The sequence below is a fragment of the Myiozetetes cayanensis genome, unplaced genomic scaffold (genome assembly GCF_022539395.1).
Source record: "Myiozetetes cayanensis isolate MyiCay16 unplaced genomic scaffold, myiCay2020 scf1, whole genome shotgun sequence".
NCBI lineage: Eukaryota > Metazoa > Chordata > Aves > Passeriformes > Tyrannidae > Myiozetetes > Myiozetetes cayanensis.
In genome coordinates, this window is record NW_026086604.1 from 131,149,444 (window position 1) to 131,161,978 (window position 12,535).

The following is a 12,535-nucleotide window of genomic DNA, read 5'->3' on the forward strand; positions in this document are numbered from 1 at the left end:
TTGAACAACAAAAGAGTCTTTTCTTTGGTTTTTTGTATGGAATCAGAATCCTATCATATGACCTTCTCCCCCAGTCTGAAGTAAGGAAAAGGAGAAAAGAATTCATCATCATGTTAGGCAGGTAGGATTTGGATAAATGGCTGTTTTCACGTGTGTCTTTATGATCCCTTTTACAGGTATGAACAAGCCTATCTGACTAGCCTTGTTGGGCTGAGGCCTGAGAAATATTTCTGGCTCGGCCTCTCTGATGTGGAGAACCAAGGCACTTTCAGGTGGGCCAATGGTGAAGCGACCTCCTTCACGCACTGGAACGCGGGAATGCCTGGTAGGTGCTGGGATGGTGGATGGTAGCTGCTCTCTGAGGTCATGGTCCCTATTTGGGTTTGCACTGGTAATGTCCTGTGAATTTTATGCTTTAAACTTTCAGTATCTTTTATAATATCTGGCAGTTCTGAAATTCCATCTTTTAATTTCAATGGGGAAAAATTGAGCTGCAGTTTTATATTTACCCGTAAGGTTAATCTTTTGGCCCATCTTCACAGGGAGATAACAGGAGTTACGAACAGGTCCTGAGACTATTACACACTCGTCCCTCTATTGGAAAAGTTAGTCTGGGAGAAGAGTCTGAAAAAGAGCAATTGTAATACGGAATTTAAGTCGAGAATTACGAACTCATAGTATCAAAAATCACCGTACCATTATTATTTTTACATGTGACATTTAAAAAATCACATTCATGGGTTCATACTGTGCAGAAACACAGAAAATAAGATTTCACAATGCCATAAGGGAACCTGCTCTCAGTGATCATTTGTGTGAAAACTTTCTTGAAAACCTTCAGTGAGGTTACAAAATTATAAAATAAAAACAATGAAAAATTACAAAATACAGAGACTAATAAAACTTCAGTAAATACCACGAGAAGAAAGCTTGCCAGGCAGTCTGTAGTGCCAGCAGATGATCAGAGTATGAAGAGAGCACTTGGAGATCATGTTAAGGAATCTCCCCTGTCTGACCCCCAGGAGCCACTCTGGCAAGTCACACTTGCACCATCTAAGCACAGACCGAGGCCCCTCCACAGCTACACACCCCACACTCACACAGTCAGACCAGGTTTCTGTACTGGCTCGACCCCAGGTTTCCCATAACAGAGTCTCAGATGTCTCAGTCCTTAAAAACAAGTGAATCATGGTGCAAGAACAAAATAACTGCTGGAGCTGGGTGTCTGTGAGAAGGGCCTGTGAGCAAAGGAAACCCTGGGCTTTTTCACCCTTGTAGTCTAAACACATCAAGTCTGTAGCCCTGGGCTCCTGTGTCTGTGTGTCTGAATGTCTGTTCACCTGTCCAGTGTCCCGTGCCCTTTGCTATGCAAAGGGTTGGAGCCAGATCACGACCTCTTGCCCCAGGCTCCCACCACCCATAGCTCAGCCTGTATCTTGCAAACTGAACCACCTGCACTAAATACGTTGCTCGACAATCAGTCTGGAACAGTAAAGAAAAACGCTTTCTGTGGGGTCTCTGTGCTGGAAAATTCCTTTGTGATGGTATGGTTGGAGAGTCTATTTCAAGATGAAATATCAACAGAATAGGTTATGGAGCAAATAGGTGACCTGAAGTCAGGACTAAGCAGGGCTGCAAAAGCATCCAGGAGCTGTTAAGATTAAGTTAAACAAACTGTTAATTTTAATGTGTAACTACCTGTTAAAGCTGCCTTGTTAAAGCTAAGGAGTGCAAAAAGACAAATTTGGTGCTAACGTTTAAAATGGTTCCAGACCATATGAGGAAATACAGACCAGTGAGTCATTAGTAAATTAGCTGATTCTGTAATAAAGAAGATATAGTGGGAAAGATACATAAAATTGCTGTAAAGGAAGTCATGCTCACAGATTTCCTGGAGCTTCCCGCAGGAGCCAAAAGCATATGAATAAGGGAAATCTAGTCAGAGTGGTCTATCTCAGTTACCGAAAGCCTTTCAGATAATCTGACCTAACACAGAAAAGCTCTTACATGAATAAAAATTTTGATCAAAAGGCACTGAATGGAAGGTGGATTTTTTTTTTTATGGGAGCTATTTTTTACTGGGGAAGAGTGCTCATTAACAGAGTCCTGTAATGACCTCTGTAATGTAAGTAGAAATGAGGTGGTCACTCAAAACCACAGGATTCTACTGTAAACCCCCTCCCCACCTTACTTTCTACCCATAGAATTAATTATGCAGGACATTCAAAATAAAAAAAAAAAAAAAGAAAAGTGGGATCCTAAAAGGATCATGGCCTCCTCAAAAAGAAAATACTACCCTGCCTGTGTGAAAAATACCTAAAATATAACTTTGCTTTTCAAGTGTTATAATGTGGCAAGAAGTGAATGACTGCTCCTCAGAGATTTTAACAAAGAATTAAACAATTCACACTTTATAAAATATCCAACATGTTTGGGTTTGTTTTGTTTTGTTTTGTTTTGTTTTTCTCATAAAGGAAGTAATCCAGGATGTGTAGCCATGAGAACTGGAACTGCAGCTGGATTATGGGATGTTCTTGACTGTGAGTTGAAGCAAAAATATATCTGTAAGCAGTGGGCACAGGGTGCAACAATTCCACCTATTCCAACTACTGCTCTGGTCCCCACATGCCCTGAAGGCTGGATATCAAACAACCTTAGAGGTTCCTGTTTTAAAGTAAGTGCCTATATACTTGTAAGAAGAAGGATTTTGAACTCCTCAGTTTGGAGAAAAAAATAAAAAAGAAAGAGAAATTAACTGATGTCTTTGTTTTGCAATATCTGAGATTGGAATATAGCAAGACCAAAATCCCAAGAGATTCTCAAGGAAGTATCCATAAGATGGGAAAAACGAAGGAAGAAAGATGAAATTGAAGGGACTGGAAACAAGGGAAGGGAGATAGGCACAGGAAAGAAAATGAGGAAGTTTGTGCCCCAGGGGTTGAATGAATTGGAGCAGGAAACAGAAGAAGAGGAACAATAAATATCAAGGCCCCAGAAAGACATAAAGAAAAGAACAAAAAGAAAGACAAGGAACAATTTCAAATTAAAATTATTGAAAGAACAATGTCAAAATTCGGTATTAAACATCAGAATCAGCAAAGTTTGTCTGTTGACATTGCTCTTTGTATCTGTTTTGGTCACTGTGCTGTACAAAGATCCAATATTTATCTGAGATCTCTGAGAGTTTAGGGGATGACGCAGAGAAACAGTGAAGTGTATCCTCCAGCAGCACCATGTCCAAGGCTGGACCCCGATAAAATAAGCACATTACTTCCTGAAATAAACCATAAGAAGTCTCATGAAAAGTTAATTAAACCAGTGTTTATGAAGGACATTTGTTTCAGAGTTTCTGATGCAAAGCTACAGATAACTTGTGTTTGAAGCACACTCGGTTGTGTCTGAGCAGACATAAAAAAAGGGTTTGAACAAGAAATGAGGGTAATTTGCAAACACTGATTTGGGATCATGCAGAATTGAAATGAGCTAACTTACTGTGAGATGTTAAAATTTCTTATAATTTTATTGAATTAATGAGTCCTTCTCCTTTGGGATTTTTTTTTTCCAATTTTTTTCAAACACAGTCGAAATGCTATTTGCTTTTGCTCCTTTATCCCCAAATCATAATTTTAGCGTTGGCCAAATTTGTGCTTGTTGTCTCTTAAACTAGTTAGACATCATATTGCACTAACTAGGTGCAGCTCTAGTGCAAAAATTTTATGAACAGAGTAGATAATGCCATTTCTCTTATGGACTTTCACTTGGCTTGCATGAAATCTCACTTACGGGTGAACAAGTCTATGATTCTTTATTTTATTATTGTAGCATATGTATGATACATTTTAAAGTAGTGTATCCACAGTGTTTTGACAGAAATTTCTCCATAGTGTTTTCACAGATCAAATAGTAAAAAGAAATCATGGTTTGAGGCTCGAGAGTTTTGCAGACAAATAGGAGGAGATCTGGTCAGCATTAACAGTAAAGAGGAGATACCATTCCTAATAAAAGCAATACGGTGAGTTTTTGCTGTATCTTTATCTTACCAGATTTAAAAGACTTCTCATATAAACTATTATGAATCATCTTATATGATTTCTGAACCATATGGATTCCTCAAAAGTAAAAAAACCTCTGTTACTTTGAAATTTATCTACTCAATAATGTTTTTATCCTTTTCTGAAAAAAAAAAAAAAAGTGTTGTTTGTGTCCAGAAAAATTAAAACATCTACCAGTATCATGATTATGAGATATAATTTAGAAATTGTTGGTATTTTTAGTATGATAAACATGGCAAGTATATCTACTGTTGACCTACCTTGAAGCAGTCAATGCTGAGACCATGTTCTGAATCTGTGAGGGCCTTCCCTAAGTAAACAGAACATTATGGAAATACAGATCAGTACTAATTTTAAGTCTGATAACTAAGCCATTGCCATTGAACCACAGAAGTATTACATATTTCTATGAAGAACATATGTATGCCCTTCACCAAAGGTAATAGGGTAATTATTGCAACTTTACTGCTTTTACAATGTGCTCTGGAAAGTTCAGTTACATATTTCTGGATGGGGTTTTTTTGTGTTGATGCTTGTTGATACACTACTCTGCCCTGTAATTTCTCTTAGTGACACTCGCTGTAGCTTTGAAACAATTTGGCTTGGTATATTTTCTTTGAATCCAGATGAAGGATTTGCCTGGAGTGATGGCTCTCCAGTGAGTATTTTAATTTTCCATCATATTTGTTTGCTTAAGATATTTTGGGGTGTGTACATGTACTTTTTGGGCTTTTGCTGTTGTCATCATCAAAGAAAGCACCAATCCTGCAAACATTCTCATGGCTGTTAGCCTACATTGCCATGACTAATATCCCAGCAAAACATTTCAATACACGGAAATCATCTGTATCTCATCAGAATCAGTGGCTTTCTGTGCAGCACTCAAACATATTTTTTCTTCCAAGAAGGTAATATGAACACAAAATGTCAGAACGTACAAATTCATTATGCTTCATTATGCTTCATTATGGATCTTGTATCCTGTCTCTGGCAGTGGCCATAAACATCTTAAGAACTAATCAAATAGCAAGCATGTTTTCCAGTATTCTCCTGCATCCCCCAGTAAGTGATAGCTCAGGGTCTTTCAGGACTGGAGCTCAGATCTGTAATCTTAATATATTTATTTCCATGAATTTATCCAGGCATCTCTTAAGCCTATGCAAATATCCACAGCTGTGGGAAACATTCCTGCAAGAGCTCACTCTTTATTACCCTTTCTCTATTCCTACTCTCTAGTCTCTTTTTTTTTTTTTTTTTTTTTTTTTTTTTTTTAACAAAAACAAGGACCTTTCCTCTTATCCTGTTCACTTTAGTTTCCATAGAAGTTTCAGGAGGCAACCTTATCAAGAATTTCTTGAAAATCCCAAGTAGGTTATATCAAATGGGTCTCCCTTCCCATTTGGATGGTAATTTCTTCAGAGGTAATTCCATCAAGTTTGTAGGACCTGACTTCCCTCCCAGAAGTCACACTGCCATCCTCATTAACCATAGGGAAGGGAAGAAGTGAATGCTGAATTGATGCATGATGTGGTCACTGTTGCCAGGCAGCTGCTAGACAATGTGTTTTTGAACCAGGTCACAACTGATGAAGTGAAAACTACCTTGTCTGCATACAATCAGCATGAGTGACATGGGGGTAAAGTTCATACTCTGTGAAATTCAGTAGAAACAGTCTGTTTGCCTGTTTCTATTCTCTCTGTGTCTAGGGCTTGAGGCACAAACAAGGGAAAAAGCCCACCATGTCAAGACAGCCTGATCTTCTGATTACTTGATTACTGATATTATTGCCCCACTGTAACATTCTTATACTCCTCCTTTCCCTACATTTCCACCTCTAACTAAAACCATAATCTTTCAGACAAAACCAGTTTGTTTCTGTTTGCCAGTGAAGAGTACAACTGCTAAAACAAATGGAAAGAGTAACAAAGCTGATTTCTTCTATAGGTTAGGTACACAAACTGGGATGATAGCTCAAGAAATTCAGGAGGACCCAAATTCTGTGGCTTACTCAATGATCGAACTTTTTCTGAACAATGGTCTCTTTCGCTCTGTGAAGAACAGCTTGACTGGTTTTGTCAAATAAAACAAGGTATATTTCTTCTCTTTAGGCAAGAAGCTTAAAAAACTTTAATAAGCAGTTCCTTTCTAAGTTGCTGGAGAAAGACACAAAATTTTGAAGAATTACTTTATCCAAATGGGGAGCTCTGAGTAATGTATTATAGGCTATGATTTTTCAATGATAGATGATAAGAATAAATAGATTTATTTTTGACATAAATTAGGATGTATAAATAATCCATATGTTTGCAAGGGTTTAATAGATGCAAAGTTTTTGAATATTAAGAAGCATTTGCCTTTTTTTTTGTAACGTAGGAGGTAAAGAGTTGTAAAGAGTTGTGCTGTATTCCTTACAATAATGGTTTTTACACTAACACCAGTAAAGTTAGAAACCAAATACAATATCTTTGTACATGAAGATTTAGTGGTGCTCCAAGTTGTCTTTTAGCATTCTTGAGGATTCAGTTGCTTTTCGAAATACAACAAAACAGTCATTTCTTTTTCTATCACAACCAGAAATAACTCACAGTACATATACATATACAACCCCCCCCCCACATATATATATACAAATAAACATATATAGAGAGAGAGTCATATTTTCTTTTGCTTATGAATATTTGGCACTGGAGAATTTTTTGATAAAGCTGAAGTAAATCTAGTGCAAATTTTCTCCTTTTTGATAACAATACCTCTGGTGAATTATGGAATGTCTACTGATGGATCAGTAAAGGAGTTTAAAGTGTTTCAGATAGATCTACTGTGGCTTACAGGTTGGAGGAGCAGTTTTTCCTTGCCTCACTCCTCAAAAATGTGTTTCAGTAAAGACTGTGACTTTGTTGATGTGAAGCACAATTTATGATAGAAAGTTAAAAGTAGATGACCATGCATATTGCATAATACGTAGCTGAAATGTGTGCCTAAGCCTACTTTCTAGTCAATGGTAAAAGCGTGAAGAATCCTGCTCTGTTCCTCACTCTTCTGCTTCCAATCACTCACATTATAAAACACACTGCAGAGATGTGCCACACCTTCTATTCTCTTCTTTTTGCAGGAGTGCCGTTAAAATCTGAACCAATTGACACATATGGTAGGTCTTTGTGTACATTTATCTTATTATTCATTATTTTTTTCCTAAAATTGTTATTCTAAAATAAGCTTTTGTGTTCTACAGATACAGAATTTAAAGGTACCTTATTTATCTTCCAGCATACAAAACCACTGCAGATGGATGGGTCATATACGAAGATAAGCTCTACTATATCAGCAAAGAACAGGTCTCCATGGAAGAAGCCCAAGAGTTTTGCAGGATGAATTCTGCAGACCTAGCTGTTGTTAATAGTAACAGTGAGAGAAGGTTCTTAAAGAGAGTGCTAAAAGAAAATGTAAGAATCGTTATAAACAGACAGCCTAAAGTAGAAATGCTTGTGACAATCTGCATGTAAAATGTGTCTCAGAAGTAGAGCCGTCAGCATTTTCACTAGTGAAATCTCCCAAAATGCACCCTTTGATCCCATGGAATTTGGTCCCTCCTGCTCTGTGCTGTCTGTGCTGAGGCAGTGAGGCTGGCTGTTGGGAAGAGCAGTGTGGGAAGTTACCAGCTGTGCTGTCTTGGGAAGCAGGTGGTGCGAGAGGGAGAATTGAGGTCGATTTTAGACAGTGCTGCAACCTTGGAGAAGGAATGAAAGCAGAATACCGGTTTCTGACTCAAGATCTGCTTCTTTCTTACCCTATCCTAAGGGCCCTCCGTGCTGCAGGATTCAGCTCTGATGGCCCAGATAAAAATCTCTATGTCTGAGAATATAACTACATTGCTGTGCTTAACTACAAGCATGTGTTTTATTGCTGTCAACTTCAGTGACTGCTCTGTGAGCCTAATCAACAGTGCATCCATTTCTGCTTGTTTTACTTCTACGTGTCTTTCTTAAAAATTAAAGTAGTGTCTTTCTGCTTTAGGATCAATACTGGAGCATGTCAAGTGCATACTTCATTGGTCTAAAAGTGAGCCTTGATAAAAAGTTCAGGTAAGTTAAGATGATCAGTGCATCTTTTAACATGTAGAAAGAAATACAATATTTTATGTAGCTGGAGGTACTGAATGTGTTATTTTCAAGGTCTGAAGGCAGTTCCACATACTTTGTACAAAGCAAAATGGAATAGTCCTAGGATATTGTGAAATCTGATAGTTTTCACCAAAAATAAATAGGAAAAGAACCTTTTTTTCTTGAGTAAGCACTTACCCAAAGAAAGGCTTGACAGTTCTACTCTCCATACATTCTCAAGTTTCTTTCAAAGATTTGCCCCATAAATTGGAGTGATACTTCACTATGCTGAATTTTATACCTCTAAACATATGCACTTAAAACATTCTGTCATAGGACCTAGCTTCCCTATATTTTTTATCTGTATATCATAGTTTCAGAGAGGTCCTCCAGTGTTAGGAAGATGTGGACAATGAGTACAAAAGCTGCTTCTGACAGGAATGGCTAAGGTAGTCTCTACAAACTCCTGTTCCAGGAGAAAAGTCAGCAGAAGTTTACACTACAGAAACATAATCGAGTATTCTGAAAACACCTGCATGCAAATACACTCAAAACTATAGTAAAAGATCCTGAAGAGCAGGATAGACTGCTTATCTTCCCATCTGCTGGTCGACATGCTTCTGATGTTGACCTGAAACAGGTTAGAGGAGATCTGAATTTAACCTTTCTATTTTAATGCCACTGTTGAATGTCTGTAAATCAATAACAGAGTGTTAGTGTGTAGAAGAGGAGTGGGGAGAGACAAGTTGATAGTGACTGGGTCAGTACACAATTCTGACCTCTTGATTTAGGAGACAAATTAGGGAGACAGGGCATTCCTTGTGTTCAGTGAGCATCTTCTTTATTTAGATCAAGTGTATCAGCAACAGCAAGAGATAGATGAGAGAGCTGAATTTGCTTCCTGCTTCAGACTTACTGATCTAAATTCTGAAATATTGATCAAAATGCAGTGCCAACCTCTCTTTCCTTCAATAGCAATATATTAAAGTAAAAAGCATGTAAACATAAAGGAAAAAAATATCAATTTTGGTACTTTTAAAGCTTACAAAATGTCCATTAATTTACAGGCACAAGACTCAATAGAAATTTATAAATTTTAAATTTTATAAATACCTATAAAGGTATTTATAAAAATACCTATAAGGGTTTTTTTCTTTGGGGTAAAATCCACAGAAAAGTTTTTTCATCATTGTTTGCATCTATGAAAACATCAGGAATGCTCAGACTGAGAAGCATAATGTTAAGTAGGGATACAATGAAATAAGTTAAATAAAATTTTAATATTTTTATCTGTATTATGTATTCTGACTAACTGAAAATGGTTTCTGTTATTAAATACCAATCCTGCCCATTAATGGAAAATGTGCTTAGTGTATTATTTTTCCTATTTTACAACCAGCAATATTTTACAAAAATTGTGTCAAATTAGAATAATTAGGTAAAGAGAGGAAAATCTTTAACAGTCCTTCCAGTTTTAAACAGCTCCCATAAATGCTCATGTATATTCTTATTTTTGAGATGTTAATTAGAAGTATCATCTCACAATTGAAGTATCGTCTCACAACTGAAGTGTATTAATTAATAACTATTTGCATTTATTTTCTTTAAGCTGGGTAGATGGGACTCCAGTAACTTATGTGGCCTGGGCTCCTAATGAACCCAACTTTGCAAATAATGAGGAAAATTGTGTGGTAATGTTGTCAGGGCATGGTAAGTAACAAAGCAAAACTATTAGATTCTATTTGTCCCTGCCTGGATTATAACTGATGCTGTCAAACGTCTGCTGTCAGCTGTCACACAGTCTTTGATAGCTGTTTTCTGCAATTGCTTTCCACCAACACAATGCAGTAACTGTTTTCATCATGGGGACCACCAGTCATGGAAGAGTCTATGTCCTTAGCATGGGGAGATTTCTGTACCATGTGTACTTTAATGCAGATCTCTCTCTCTGGATTTATAAGATTGATATTGCACCATTTTACAGGGCTTTTCACTACTTCTTTCAGTAGAAAGTTGAATGGTCTGTCTTCTCTCCTTGAGAAAACGCTTCTAACAGCTACAGGAGATCAGGGAGTTGAAGGTAGTCAACTCAAAAGAGTTGAAAGTCAGTGAGGAAATAAACAAATATATCTAATGACCTAAGACCATCTTACATGTTTACAAGCACAATGAAATGTGAATTTTTTGCAACACCTAGGGCTAAGTTTTCCTTTTGGCTCTATTTCTGTAATGTAACTGAGGGTAATGAGAATTTAGTATATATATATTGATCTCTCAATTTATGTTTTATAAGGAGTTCATTCAGCAATCCCACCTGAAATTCTGGCTTTATATGAAGACAGAAAGAACAAGATTCACTTTTCTAAACATAGACATATGTTCTGATCGAGATGCATCCCTCCTTCTTTAGTTGTTGATGGAGAAAGGGACAGCTATCCCACCTTCCCCTCCGTATCTACCAGTTCCCCATGGGTGGCTCAGCATTCCTGAGCTTGTCTCAGATGATACTGGAAGTTTACACGTGAGGAACTGAAGTGGACGATGAGGGAAGCACTAGGATTGCGTTGGCTGTGCGAGTTACAGCTCTGAAATCTCACTATAGTCAAGTGGAGATCTCACCTGCACAGTCAGTGCTGCCTGAAGAGCAGTTCAGTTTACTCAAGTGCAGTATTCAAGTGCCTGCATGTAGGTGATTGTAGCCACCTGCTGTGTTCTCGTTAGCCCATCTGACTGTAAGTTTCCCAAAGAAACTTAAGTCATATGTGTTAGCTCTCTACAGGAACTTTGCATAGCCTCTCAAACAGTGTTTAGACGCCTCTGTTTAGACAAATGAATCCTGCCCTGTCTCTCTATTGACCGTTGTAGTAGCTTAGAAATCTTGACAATTGAAATTAAGTATTTTAATCTGCAAACTGAATCTCTAGCTAACATTCTATTAACTTGAGATGTTGGCCCCCAGGAGAAGGCATGTATTTCATAATGTATGTTTGAAGACCATACTATGCCCTTAGATTGATCTGATATTTCCTAAATCATCCATTTCTGGTACATTTTCTTTTTAAAGCTGCTTGCTGGTAGATTTCCTCTGCTGCCTACAATATGATGATGCCATGGCTCAAACAAATAATATATATATATATACACACCCCCATAAATATATATACCCATAAATAGGTGTAGACACTGTGGAGAGCCGTGAAAGAGGAGCAGAAGGGTCAGGAAGTTCAAATGAAGTACAAGGAGTGCTATTATTAGAGCTTGAGCTGTCTTATTTGAAGCTGCCATAGTTACTTTGCCTTCAGATCAAGCTGCAGCCTGAAATATAAAATAGAGAAATTTTGTTCTTAAAAAAAAAAGTGAGAAATTATTGTTACAAATAATGTAACATTTTGTTTATTCAATTTATATATTTCAGGCTTGTGGAATGACATAAACTGTGGCTCCTCCAATAAATTTGTATGTGAAAAACATAACAGTTCTATTAATTCAACGTTTACTTCACCATTGCCTCCTGGAGGATGTCCAGAAAGTTGGGTTTTCTTTGGCAACAAGGTATGTCAACATGTATCTTCAGTAAATTGTGTAAAGGAGTGGAACTGAACAAAAAATCCTGAAAAAACCCCACATTTTTAATGATTATAACATAAATCTGGAGAGCAATTATCTAGTCAGAATGTGCGGCCTGGTTGGCTGGGCTTTTTTGGAGCTGACTATATACACTTAGTTTTGTGGAGAAATACAGTAAAAGTAGATGTTTGCTAAATAGATTTCAGAGAGCATAGTTTGTGCAGGCTTAAAATACACTGTTGTTGCTTCTTTAGAAAACCTCTTCTCCTTTCTTCTTTTATGAATTTATGATAGAAATGGAAATTTGTAATGGTGAGTCTTGTAAAATGAGACTTTCAGGTGGAAAGATTTAGACATAATGTATTTGAGCAATCCCTTTGGCTTGTACAGGGTTCACAAAGCTTTGAGTTCAGAAATATGACGGCAAACTACAATTGTTTTGAGTATAGCTTTTCATTCAGACGTGGTCTGGGAGTCCTCATTGCTGTAACTGAATAATTTGTACCAATTTGAGTTGAAGCTCCGTCTACAAAAGGTTGTTTTGTCTACTTTATGTACACTGTGCTGCTATTGCATCCTCAAAATATTAGGCAATGTACCAAAGAATATTTCGTAACATTGGCAGGATGAACAGTTGTAGCTACAGTCACTGGCAGCAGGACAAGGCCCAGTAGAGATCATTCCCTCCAGCTGTGTCACCCAAAGCCAAATTTTCTTGATTTCAAATGATCCCTCTAATATTGCAGGAAGAAGGCAGATGAAAATGTGAAAAGGAATTATGTACTTGACCTCACTACAATCAGTTCAAATGATTTA

General features: G+C 37.3%; 1 protein-coding gene across 2 annotated transcripts in view; it reads left to right on the forward strand.

The window, feature by feature from the left end:
* LOC126646977 (macrophage mannose receptor 1-like) overlaps nucleotides 1-12,535 on the forward strand; it is a 33,608-nt gene that overhangs the window by 10,562 nt on the left and 10,511 nt on the right. For both annotated transcript variants that reach the window (XM_050328783.1, XM_050328792.1), the window contains exons 11-20: nucleotides 177-325; nucleotides 2,475-2,674; nucleotides 3,885-4,012; nucleotides 4,623-4,710; nucleotides 5,997-6,141; nucleotides 7,165-7,200; nucleotides 7,320-7,495; nucleotides 8,067-8,134; nucleotides 9,762-9,862; nucleotides 11,568-11,704. In XM_050328783.1, the coding sequence (XP_050184740.1) occupies nucleotides 177-325; nucleotides 2,475-2,674; nucleotides 3,885-4,012; nucleotides 4,623-4,710; nucleotides 5,997-6,141; nucleotides 7,165-7,200; nucleotides 7,320-7,495; nucleotides 8,067-8,134; nucleotides 9,762-9,862; nucleotides 11,568-11,704 (1,228 nt within the window). The remainder of the gene's footprint in view (nucleotides 1-176; nucleotides 326-2,474; nucleotides 2,675-3,884; nucleotides 4,013-4,622; nucleotides 4,711-5,996; nucleotides 6,142-7,164; nucleotides 7,201-7,319; nucleotides 7,496-8,066; nucleotides 8,135-9,761; nucleotides 9,863-11,567; nucleotides 11,705-12,535) is intronic.